At 32.3% G+C, this 12,917-nt stretch overlaps 1 protein-coding gene across 3 annotated transcripts in view; it reads right to left on the reverse strand.

Annotated features, from left to right (window-relative positions):
• Sulf1 (Extracellular sulfatase Sulf1) overlaps window positions 1-12,917 on the reverse strand; it is a 78,364-nt gene that overhangs the window by 19,360 nt on the left and 46,087 nt on the right. For all 3 annotated transcript variants that reach the window (XM_087416625.1, XM_087416623.1, XM_087416624.1), the window contains exons 2-3: window positions 9,000-9,318; window positions 7,643-7,882 (exon numbers count right to left, since the gene is read on the reverse strand). In XM_087416625.1, the coding sequence (XP_087272751.1) occupies window positions 7,643-7,882; window positions 9,000-9,249 (490 nt within the window). In that variant the 5' untranslated portion in view covers window positions 9,250-9,318. The remainder of the gene's footprint in view (window positions 1-7,642; window positions 7,883-8,999; window positions 9,319-12,917) is intronic.

The following is a 12,917-nucleotide window of genomic DNA, read 5'->3' on the forward strand; positions in this document are numbered from 1 at the left end:
AAAAAAATAGAATCTCTAAATAGACTTAAAGGAGAGCATAGAATGTGACATATTTTATTTTAATAAGTTTAATTAATTTTAAGATTTAATTATATCATATAAAAATGAATGTCGAGAAATTAAACAAAATTGCGATAAATTTCTTATATTTCTGTCAAAAGATAAAAGATAAAAAGCGATTATTAAGTGATATCGTTATTATTTGCAAAATATTGTACATTAAATTTCATCATATTTATTAAATAAAATTGAAAAAAATGTTTCATCAACCTCAAAGCAAAATTATCAAAACTTCAAGTACATCCATTTTCTTATCTAAAGAGAAATTTTTCAATATCTTTTTTAAGGAAATATCTTTTTTTCAGTTTTCATTTAATACAAGTATAAGACAGATGGAAAAAATGACATATCTTTCGCAGCATATATCTTAATACTTATAAAAGAATTTCAAAATATCCTTATATATGAGATATATTGAAATTATTTTGAGTCAATATTTCTGTATAATATTCTGTATAATATTCTGTATAATAGAAAAGCAATTCACTAAATAAAAAACATTAAGACTTAATATTATATTACATTAAGATTTCTTGTTTATAGTTATTAAAAATTTTATAGATACCGCAAATTACTGCTACAAAAAATATTCATTATTGAATAACTACTTGAATGACATCATCAAAAAAATAATACAGATTCAATTATAAAAGATTTTTCCTTGTTTTTTTTAATATCGACAAAGTTCGACTGAGCGAAGTACAACAGTTCTTGCACTTCCAAAAATTAATATATCCTTATCATAACGGTGCATTTTCATACGATTTTCATACCATTCAAGATCACCTAAATTAAACGGCGCGAATGAACTTAGAATATTGCGATGTGCCGGAATATCGGTGGTAATATGGAGGAAGTCTGCGATTATTTTAGGAAGTTGTTTCGTGCTGTGAGAGCATTAACCTGCTTTTCGGGATTCTAAGGAAACACGCGCGGCGTGCTTTGGCCCGACGTGATCGTTTATTCGTTCGCATGTCGACCCCGTTCGTTACGACCGAGCGTTGAAACGTTCCCGTGCTGAGATTTAAGGGTACATCGCATGCTCCTGCACCACCGCACCACCGCAGCCTAACGAGTTGTTCAACGAACAACGTTACTTCCGCAAAAAGATTCGCATGATGAATCGGGATTTCACTTCGTGCGCGAATCGTTATTCATAGCTTTGTATACTTCATACATTTGCTTTGTAAACTTAAGAAAATATCGTAAATCCGACCTACATAGAATGGTAAAAGAAATCGATGAAAAGGGGAAAGGTAGTGGCAAGCAGATCGGAAATTTTAATTACAGTTGAGATGAGATTCATGTAGAATTTAAATCATAAAGTAATGCCTCACAAATTAATGCCTCAAATGTCTTATGTTATATCGAAATTTTTGATATCTCTGAAGAGCAGATATCAAGATATTGGACATTAATTTGTTCTTTCATTAAAAGGTGTATATAAGAATTTTTAATTCTATAGATTATGAAAATAGTAATAAAAGTTGATAGAAAACTCGATTATCTTTTAGTTCCTATATAGATCCAATTTGCAAAAAGAAAATTATGTATACTACTCAAGTAAACATAATGAATTATGAAGATTTCTCCGGCTTTCATACAGAATTGTGATTTCGCTATCATATTTTATTTAATATTTCTTTTTCGTTCGTCAAGATATTGCGTTTCATATTATTATCATTGTATGCTTTCATTTGACATACAGACACCGGAAATCAAGACGTTCATCTATCAGTTGTGAAATAGCAGAGATATTTGCCGCACGTACTAACAAGTACAAGTACGTATTATGGTAATCAAACTTCCTACAGCCACTTGAAACAATACCGCGTCACGTGTCGGCGGGGCTTTCTTCAACGCTAACGGATACAGAAACGTTCTCCTTACGATCGTCATACGTCATACCATCGGCGTCATCTCCGCCGCTGTCATTATGCATTTATTACGATAGGTCAGATAATGGATCCTAATTTCCTTCATTATTCATGCAAACTCCGCTTGCATCCTAAAGACTTTTCTCTTTATCTCGCCTCTCTTTTCAATCCACATCTTGTCTCTGTTTTCAGTCAATATCTCACGTTAAAATGCTCGCGATTGTAACTGACGCTGCGAAACACAAGTCGTTTACGATAGAAATGAATATGCGATATGTCATTACTTTTTAGACAAAAATGAAACTCTTATATGATCCTCTCTCAAAATGAGATCTATTGTATAAAATACTTCATTAAACACACAATGAGAAAAAATAAATTAACGTAAACTAATCATATGTTCTGATTGAGGTGATGATATTAAAATCATAAAATTTGCAAGAATTAGTTAATCCTCGAGTTAAGTTTGATTTCTGAGAAAATTTAAATTAAGAATTATTGTTCTGTTTTCAATTGTTCACGTTTTAAAATGCGAGAAATTATTTAAATTTAGTTCCTAGAGACTAAACATAACATACATTTACATCACTACTAAACTATTTTTCTATTAAAAAATATTTGATATAAAATATTAAAATAAAATATGTTAAAAATTACTATGTAAATTTCTGGTAAATGTATCTGGTGAATATATATTTGATTATATACTTGAATGTATATTTGAATATAATTATAAAAATAAAAATGATAATGTATTTTAAAAAAATAACATCTTTCACAATTGCACAATACAATAATATAATCATATTACAATATAAAGAATAAAATATAAAATAATTTCTGATACATATTTAGATAATTTTAATAGTTTTATATGTAAAATAATGAAAAATATTATTTATCATTAATTCCTCAATATATATATATATATATATATATATAATATATATATATATAAAATATTCCTTAACAATTTTATTAAAACTGAATTGATAATAATAAATCACGAAAAGTAATGCTTTTCTAGAAAATGTCTGCATGCCTCTCTAAAAATTATGATTTTAAGAATAAAGAAAACGTTCTATGGGTAAAACAAATCCCTGAAATATCAAATAAGTACTTGTATGTATTTTTTTTACTCTCAAATTTTTTTACTCGTCAGATTCCAAAATCATGAATGCATCTTAATGGTGAGAATAATGTATCCACTCGCGATAAGATTTTCTCGCGAAAATGACAAAGAAAATTTATCATCTGATTAGTATTCTGGTCAGAGATACCCTGGGACGATAACAAAAAACAAGTTCCTTCCTTTCTCTAAAACACAATCATCAATTAGTACTTTGTGAAACACATTCCTTTATTGCGAATTCGAGATGATCATTTTTAAATTAGATTCACTCCAGATAGAAAATGACAAATTTTTATAATATATTTTATAAACAGAAAGTTGAATTAGAAATTAATAATTTTGTAGCAACATATTATGCGTGTTATATGTACTTAACTTTATTTAAGGATTCAATCATATTTGTAAAGAATGACAAAAGCAGAAATTGTAATCTAGAATCATATTATGATTATAAATGAAAAGTTGGAGGTAATAAAGTTGCTCATTTATTTCGTCCGAGATCTTAGAATCTTACTGAATTTTCCTGATAATTCAATGATCGGAAAGCTTTGTTAAACATTCTTTAAATACCACATCCGTACAGTAAGAGTCTAAGATCTTGGACGTAATAAATGAGCAACTTTATTACCTTCAATTTTTTATTTATAATATGATTCTAGATTACAATTTCTGCTTTTGTATCATTCTTTACAAATGTGATTGAATCCTTAGATAAAGTTAAGTACATATAACACGCATGATATGTTACTACAAAATTATTAATTTTTAATTCAACTTTCTGTTTACATATAAGAATTTGTCATTTTCTATCTGGAGTGAATCTAATTTAAAAATATATTATTTTTTAAATTATTGTACATTAATACACTTTCAACAAAATCAACAATATTTTATATTCTGCGTGATATTATTATGCAAATATCTATAAGCGAAAGTGCGAGATTGAACTGAAAAGGGATCTGATTCAATCAGGTCGTGCAAGATTGTAGTATAATCGAGACGAGTTTCATACGAGTATGGACCATCGAATCGAAATGTAAATGTATGCTAGGGGCAAGGTATGAGGTTTGTCAAGCGAGAAACTTATATCATCAACGATCATTCTTGAGAAAATCATAAAACGGAGTAACATATCGTGACAATTAACCACGCTTTCACCTTCGGCCGCGATTCTAAACGAATTTATCTTGATAAATCCAGGTTTTATTTCGACGCAGACATTGCGCCGGAAGTAGAGGAATACGATGTATACACGAATTTTGGAAGATCGCCAATCGTAGCAATCGTGCCGGATGTAGGCGAGTAGTTCGATCGACGAGACAGGAGTCTGGCTGGCTGGTCGGCTGGCTGGCTGCACTTTCAGGGAGCAACGTCCTGCCTACGCGAATATGGTCGCAAACGAACGCGACGGAAAGGAAGATACGGACGAACAAGAAGCAGAAGAGATCCGCTCTCTTGCCCGAACGTGCAAGGTCCCGACATCGGCGAGCGAGCGCACCGATTGGTTCTAGCGATCGCAAGATTTTTGCCTCCCTTTGCACCCCGGAATATATACCGTCGCCTTGCATTCCTTTCACCCGGCTCAGTTCTAGCAATGTTAATTATTTTTAACTAAAACTTAACTGACTTTCTGACGCTCTTTCAGACAGAATCTAGAAACGAAATTGAAAACCAGTTAAATCGCAATTAAAATTAATAAACATTTAAAAAATTGGACTTTAAAGATAGGTATTGGATCTCTGGAGATACAAATCATTGCCATGCACGTGCAATAAAATTCTGATGCATCCAGGTTTTCCATTTAAAAAATGTGGTATTTGCCTCATACAAGCGTGTGACAGATGGCTGCAATGTTTCACGGTCTATCAAGAATTCTCGATGTTGCGGATATGCTAACGCGAATTACGATGCCTTTCAGATGATAAGAGAAATCGTCGATCGTAATGCAATATGATGTGATAAAGCTTGCGGCATCCACCGTGGAGGATATATTCTATTACATTTATGCGTCTCTCGATAAACACGACAAGGTATGTAGCATCGCAACTGATGCATCTATCCGTTATATTACAGTACATTAATGTCACTGCGTATCATCTCGAACTAAATTGCGACCACGAACATAGCAAATTTTATCTGCAATCTGTAACGCTACCACATAACTCCTTATCGCTATGAATATGAGCGATAATTGACAACATTGGCAATTATAATATCTGTAACTAGTTTTACAGAGTAATAACTACTAATCTAATACTCTGTAAAAATATAAGTTGCGGTAATAATATTTGTATACTATTAATTAATAGTGAAATAGCAACTCAACTACATTAAATAGTTATTTAGACCTCATACAAATATTTACAATTATATTTTTCTAATTTAAACAAACATTTTTTTTTAAATAAAGCACACTGTATCATAGTAACTAATTAATCATTGTTGGGGTAACTTTAAAAAATACATTTAAAATTTGTTCACTTAAATCGAGCAGTACGCGGCATTGTCTCGAGAGAGACGCAATGGAGTTCAATTTCTTCTAAGAAAAAAATCACTCAGCATATAATAAAACAATGTGCAACATTGGATTTGAACTTCGATGACAAAAGTAAATGAAAGATGAATCTCGACAATACAGTTTTCAATTCTATAACAAAAATTCAGTAACCTTATAATTTCTGGTTATCTGTACTATAAGTACAGATAAAAGTTTGTAATGTTTGTTATGTATTATATATAAAGTAATTATGTATTTAATAAGAACAATAAATAAATTAAATAAACTAAGAAAAATGTAGTAATATTAATCATTTGTAATTGATTAATTTGGTACTATACGTCAAAGTAATCGAAAATTTTCGGTTCGATTGATGCTGATTAATTCGATTGATGCTGAACGGATATACGCGAAATCGCGAGCGATTGATAAAAGTCCGAGTCTCAATCAACGTGATCGAATATTCGAACTTTGAGTCAATCGATCAATTGCGTCGCGGCGCAGATGTTAAATGCGCAAAAGAAATAATTTTGCTAAACGATGTAAAAATTTAGCTAGATACAGATTTACAAATAACTTCGTTAGATCAAAATAATTAATATGTGTATGTGTGTGCGTGCGTGCGCGCACACGCGCGTGTGTGTGTGTGTGTATACTCTTTAAAACTGTCAGAGTGAATTATTACTCTGAAGAATCGAATCTCACTCTTAAAAATTGAAAATCGAGCTATTCTTTTTCTAAAGTGACTCAATTTTCACTCTTTAGAGTGAGATTCCATTCTAAAGAATATAGAGAGTAGAAAATTCAAGTATGATAAGTAGCGCTACAGAAAAGTTTTGAAAGCCAAGCAATTAACCTGAGCAGCCTAATACATAATAATTTTAATAGCCCATTAACATTATTTATCTAATTTAATTAAATTTTTAAATACTTCAGTAAAATTTATTTTCTGTACACGTTACGACCATTTTTGGACCTTAAAAGAGGCAAGATTCATCAGACCGTGGGATAGGAAGCTGTGGGAGAAAGGGAGTCTGCAACACTTGCCGAATAATCGCGCGGGACGAAACCCAGCTTGGTAGGATTGTGCCTCGGGAATTTCGCGGGAATGCATTGCCGTGTTCGTTCTATTCGGCACGATCTATTGCGCGGAATGAAAATCGCGGGATGCCGGCATGTCGAGCATGGAAACGTCGGGAGGAGGCAGAATGGGGGAAGGGCGAATTAATCGAGATTTTAATTGCAGGAATATGTCGCCCGCGGGCACAGCATCCGTATGTAAATAGAAAACGTCGGTTTGTCTTTCGTTTAATGACGCGTGAATAAATATCATGGAAATTGTTGCTACGACGATATTAATTTATACGTGACGTGAGGATAGATGAAGAAAAAGAAAGCAAGGTTTCGACCCTCTCTAATTGAAAATCCCAGCCTAAATGGCTCACGTTGACCTACGTAACGAGGATTTATCGTTGACCGTATTTGACTCCAGTTATGCATAGAGCACATTGTGCTGGCATAGGGAGGTAAATAGAAATCTCACTTCTCAATTGAACGTGCCTCAATTATCCTGATTGCGTTTGTACGGCCAAAGGTCGAGTTATGTGCATTACAATGCAACGAACAATAACGCGCCAATTCTCTTCATATCGCGCTAGTAATAAAACACATTAAACGATAAATAACTCTATCAAGAAGCTATTTTTAATTTTCTCTTCTTTCGTAGGATTTTTCGAATAATTTAGAATTTGGTGAACAGGGCGCTAATTAAATTTTTTAATATATAATTCCGTTTCTCCATTTTATTGTGTTAAAGTAGTCTGAATTAAACGGAAATTTAATTGACACGAAAAAAAATTAGGTAATTTTATCTAATATTGAGAAAATTCGAAAAACATGTAAAAAAAAGTTTCACGTAATAGAAGTAAGATGTTTCTCGTTTTTAATACTCCAATAATATCGTTAAACGCTTTGCGTGCGTACGATTCTTTGCAAAGTGCGAAATCACGAAGCGGAGACTATAATCATCCACCAGACTTACAGTCTTACAGGATGGAACGACGGGGATCCTCTTACCTGTCCGATATCCCGCGTTGCTCAAGTAAGCGGCGAAGGAGTGTGGTTCGTGATCTCGTTGCCACTGGGGACTGCTGCAGTTGTCGTTGTTCGTGAAGACCTCATGATTATGAACGTAACGACCGGTGAGCAAAGAACTCCTGCTTGGACAGCACATGGGAGTGGTCACGTACGCGTGTCTCAGCTCGGCGCCCTCGTTCCTTATTCGCTTCAAAGTCCGTGGCATGAAGTTCAGCGAACCTGCAATAGATACAAGGCAATCATTTTTGGATACAATCAAACATATCGATTTGTCTCATATGTATGCCAAAACACGTTCATTGTTCCGCAATCATTTAATCGATTTCAGTATGGTGTTTATTGTGCTGAATACAAATGTATTATTGATGCTTATATCACAAAATAAATATAACGATCTTCACTTGTGAATTCTATAATTCGTATTTGAAATGGCTAGTTTTTCATAATAAAAATACCAAATATAAGATGCTACAGCAAAAGAATAAGTGCTATTTTTTTTTAAATTTGTTAAGGAGAGAAAAATTTATTTTCTTGAAACCTATCACTTTAAGAATTCTACAAAAACCATAATACTTAAACCATATTACCATAATAATTAAAAATATGAGTAATTAGTCTCTGTAAAAATTTTTAATTAATTTTTAAGTAATTCTAATTTCTTAAAAAATCGTGCTAAAGTTGTTAAAATTTTAAAACGTTGCAAATCCAAGTAAAAACACTATCCGTTTTTCTCTACTTATAATAGTACTAATTTAGTCTTTTAATGAATACGTTGAAAATTAAAAAAAACAGTGACAAACAATTAAAACAAACTCTAATTAAAATTTTGTGTTTGCTATAAAAAGAAATTGATTCTAAAATATTGATTTCAAAATATCTATAAATGAAGATTTCGAGTGATGCTTGAAAGTATCTGCAGTCTAGTTTAATATTAACACAGACGAATTAGTGAAATAAATACACGTAAGATTCTACGTAACATTACAGATAAGATTGCATATTGCACGCGTTTCTCTTCGGGTATGTGTCGCGATATCTTGGAGCGGGCCTTCGTAAGGACTGAGACTAATATCGTGATGACGAGATAAGGCGCCAGCAGGCTGCTGCACGCAATAAACAAAGTGAACTCTGTGTTCTATGTAGGCATTTATACCAGCGATAAATGAGTCTCTCAGAAGCCAAATTGATCGACTTCACGAAATAAAAAGGTAGAGAGAGTTGATGAGGTAACAAACTAATCATGTGCTCTGCTACTAAAATTAAAAAATTTAAAGTAGGCGGGATTGATCAGATTGGCTTCTCCGAGAGATTTCTGTTTGTCTCTCGGATTACAAACCTAGTTCAACGTCTTGATCATCCGTCAGAATCAGCACGATGTTGGGCTTCCGCTCTCTAGACTGCTGATGCGGAAGATAGGGCGAGTTCGACTGATGATTGTAATTATTATTGCTATTGTAATTCGACTTGTGAAGGGAGCCGCGACGCTGCTGGCCGGCATACGCGTCATCCGCAGGTCTGTCTCCGTCGGTCCGTCTGGCATTGACACTCAACAGGAGGAGGGCCAGAAATTGAAATAGCTTGCTCATGGCGGCGGCAGCGGTTGGTGGTCGTTTATGGACTGGCTACCTCAATCAAGTGTCATACCATGGTTGTGACTGGAACAGGAAAACGGAGCACGCATCACGTTAATGGGCGCGTGAGCTCGACGGTAATTGGATCGCGGTGCGGTAGAAAAAGAAAAAGAAAGTCTTAAAGAAGACTTTCCCGCCTCATATATCTAGAACGTATATCTCCGCTTGAAAAAAAAAAGAAAGAAATTGAAAAAGACGATGAGGTGAATTGCATGAAAGAAGGAAATCGACTGTCATAGGAAATCGTTTCAATCGCAATTTCTATTACTTCATATATTGTATTGATTGATGGAACTAATTCATAAGAATGTTACGTGAAATATGGTTCACCAAAGCCAAGTCAAAACATTTTTATCACTGCAATAAACAACTGATATTATCTAAAATAAAAATAATTGTATATACAAGACAAGTTTATGCAATAACTTTGATATTTGATGTCTTAAAATATTATTTTCTAAATGTTTGTAGATAAATAACATTATAAGAACTGTATTTCGTAAGTAAAGATTTATATTTATAGATGTACCTTTGCACTATAGTTACACAATATATTGTCATTATTTTATTTAATTGTTTGACATTTATAACTATATATAATTTTAATAAATAATTAATGATCAATATAATATATACTAATATAATACAAATAAATATTAAAATTTTCGATTATCAAATAAGACCTACGAGTCAACAATAATTTTTTTGTACATATCTACAAATTAAATGCAAATTTATATAAAGTTATAATTATAAAATTGCACTTAACTCGAAATTGTTTAAATAATAATCAAATCCTCAGCATCTTTCTAACGATAAAAGTATTTCTGTGTTTCAACTTTCAATTAGGCATTTACAGCGAAATATACGGCGCAGTATATGCATATACCGTGCGATAAATATTCATCGAATCAGGCATTCCAATCATTCGATTGTGTTTGTGCACGAGGTGCGACGCGATATGGCCACGAATGAAATTCTTGCACGACCAAAACGCATTACGTAATACGTTAATATCCACGAGCAGTTTAGGTGCGCAGTATGATAATTATCTCCAATAAACACGACAAACGTATTCAACATCGCGATCATTGCACGAATCGTGCGGAACAATTAACGAGTCGCATTAGTAACGATTCGATACGATTACCGCAGATGCTGCGTACGCTATGCCTATCATCAGGCTTTACCGAGAACGAACGTGATCATCCGAAGTAACTACTAAACACGTCTTGTTACTCAGAGATGAAAGATGAAAGGTGCAAAAAAAAAAAAAGAAATTATGTGACCTTGCCGGACCGTAGAAACGAGGAACAAGACCGTAATCGCATGGTTCGTGTTTTATGGCAGATTTCATCGAGGTGCATGTTGTAAAGATCTTATGAAGAACTAGAAGAAGAACAATAAATTGCGCAAACCTGAATTAACTTTCCATTATTGATCTAGCCGTATATATTATTAAGAACGTAAAACATGTCGTAAATTTCTTATCTAAGGTCCGAAAAGCCAAAAAGTCTTGTCTTAAAATTTTTTAGATATTTAACAATTTTATGTATAGAACATACATACAATTTTATGTATTTAACAATTTTATTAATATAGAATTATTAATTATACAACTGTTTAAGTATCTCACTTTAAAAAATGGTATGCTTTTATAATTTTCACAATTAAGTTTTGTTTATTTTTTATAAATAAAAATTAATGATACGTCTAATACTTGCAAATTACATATCGTTGACAATAATTATCGTTTTATTTAATAAATTTCCATAAATATATCTTAAAATTACTTAACAATCTGATTTATTATATTCATATTATATATTCATTATCTATTATATTCATATTATATCTATATGCTCTTATACTCATCTTTATCATAATCAAAAAAGTAATTTTTTTATAAAATTTTCCGATAGTTTTTTGCGACTAGAATATCAATGAAAAAAAGTTCATAAACGATATTGCAATGAAGCTTATAATTTTTTTCATTATCTTCTATTATCCTCTCTAATCTCGTTTATCGATTGCACGTGAGACGAATAAAAGAATAAAAACGCTTCGAGTAACACGATAGGTGGTATTTTAAGACATCTAGAAACTAGAAGAAAATCGAATGGTGCGAGACTCGAATGTGAGCCCGATTGGGTTGATTGAATGAAAGAATGCTAGAGTGTGTTTTCGCAGCAGTCAAATATGGATGGTTGCACAGCAGGTAAACGTACGATGCTGGACAGAGTTCCCACGATTCGAGAGGATACATTTGGAAGGAGGAAGAATATTACTTGCGGAAATCGCCTTCGGCGTCGTCCTTATTGTACATCTTTTCGTACGCATCTTTAATGCAATAAAATTTATTTCTCGTAACGTATATCCTTTTATGCCTAAATCAGCGATTTTTTAAAAATCGCATGTTACTTTCAAAACATATGTATTTATTTTTTTATATGTATATGGCTTAAACAAATTTTTTTATCATATTTTTGATATCATATTTCTACATTTTTTCCAAAGTTTTAACATATTATGCTTTTTTATTATGTTTTTTTTTCTATTATAGCGTATTCTCGATGTCTAATATGGGATATTTTAGAATCTGGGACAAACTTCAGAGGATAATAAATCTCAAAAGAATCAACTTTTGTTAAGAAACCTGTATCCTCTCGAATACATTTTTAAAGAGTTACATATCTTTAGAGCAACTGTGAGGTACGTAATCGATCGCGTGGCAGCATTGCACGTGACGTCTAACAATGCTAGTCCGTTTTTGTTTTTTTTTCTTACTTTTTTACGAAACAAAGTCAAAGGACGTGAACTTGTACCTATTGTCAAACGTCACGCGCGACTGGTAGCTCCTTAAAAATGCATTCGAGGACACAGGTTCCTTAACAAAAGTTTATTCTTTTATGAAATTTAACATAACAAAAGCTTATGAAATACTTTACTATAACAAAATTTACCTAAAAGTTTTTTTTCTGAAATTTACCATCCAATGAAATTTGTGTCAGAATTTTTAAAATACTCTGTATCAAAATAATGTTACCGATTAATAGCTGTATCCAGGTGCGAGGGAGTTCTTCGAACAGACAACGATCAAAATGATCGTATTGCGTCAGAAGACACTGTAATATTGTATATCTACTTCGTATAAACTCGCCTGCGCATATATCACGTGTACAGATTAATGTATCGCTCTTTTAACCTACAGCAGAATCCAGTTTCAACACCCTAATGGTTACATACCCACGTGATAATTCTAACATTTGTAATTAATTCGACTCTCATATTTGCGATACGATATCTCCCAAAAAGGTTTCCTGCGTTATTTCACCAGGAAGAACGACAAGATTAAAATAACTTATGTTCGAACAAATAGTAAATGTAGGTGGATCGTAATTGATGTTGTGTATATTGATAAATATTTAAAACGCCTTCGTGCTCACAATTTCCGCTCAAATGCTAAAGGTAGTATTAAAATTACATTAATAAGAATAAAATATAAATAACTGCAATAAAATTTTACAAATTTCTGAATAAATCTGATTTGATAACAATGCTTTAAAATAATGCAATCGTTTATTCTAAACAATTCTTAAAATTTCGTTAAGAAATGAATGTAC

Source organism: Acromyrmex echinatior, chromosome 2 (assembly GCF_024713525.1).
Source record: "Acromyrmex echinatior isolate Ae372 chromosome 2, ASM2471352v2, whole genome shotgun sequence".
NCBI lineage: Eukaryota > Metazoa > Arthropoda > Insecta > Hymenoptera > Formicidae > Acromyrmex > Acromyrmex echinatior.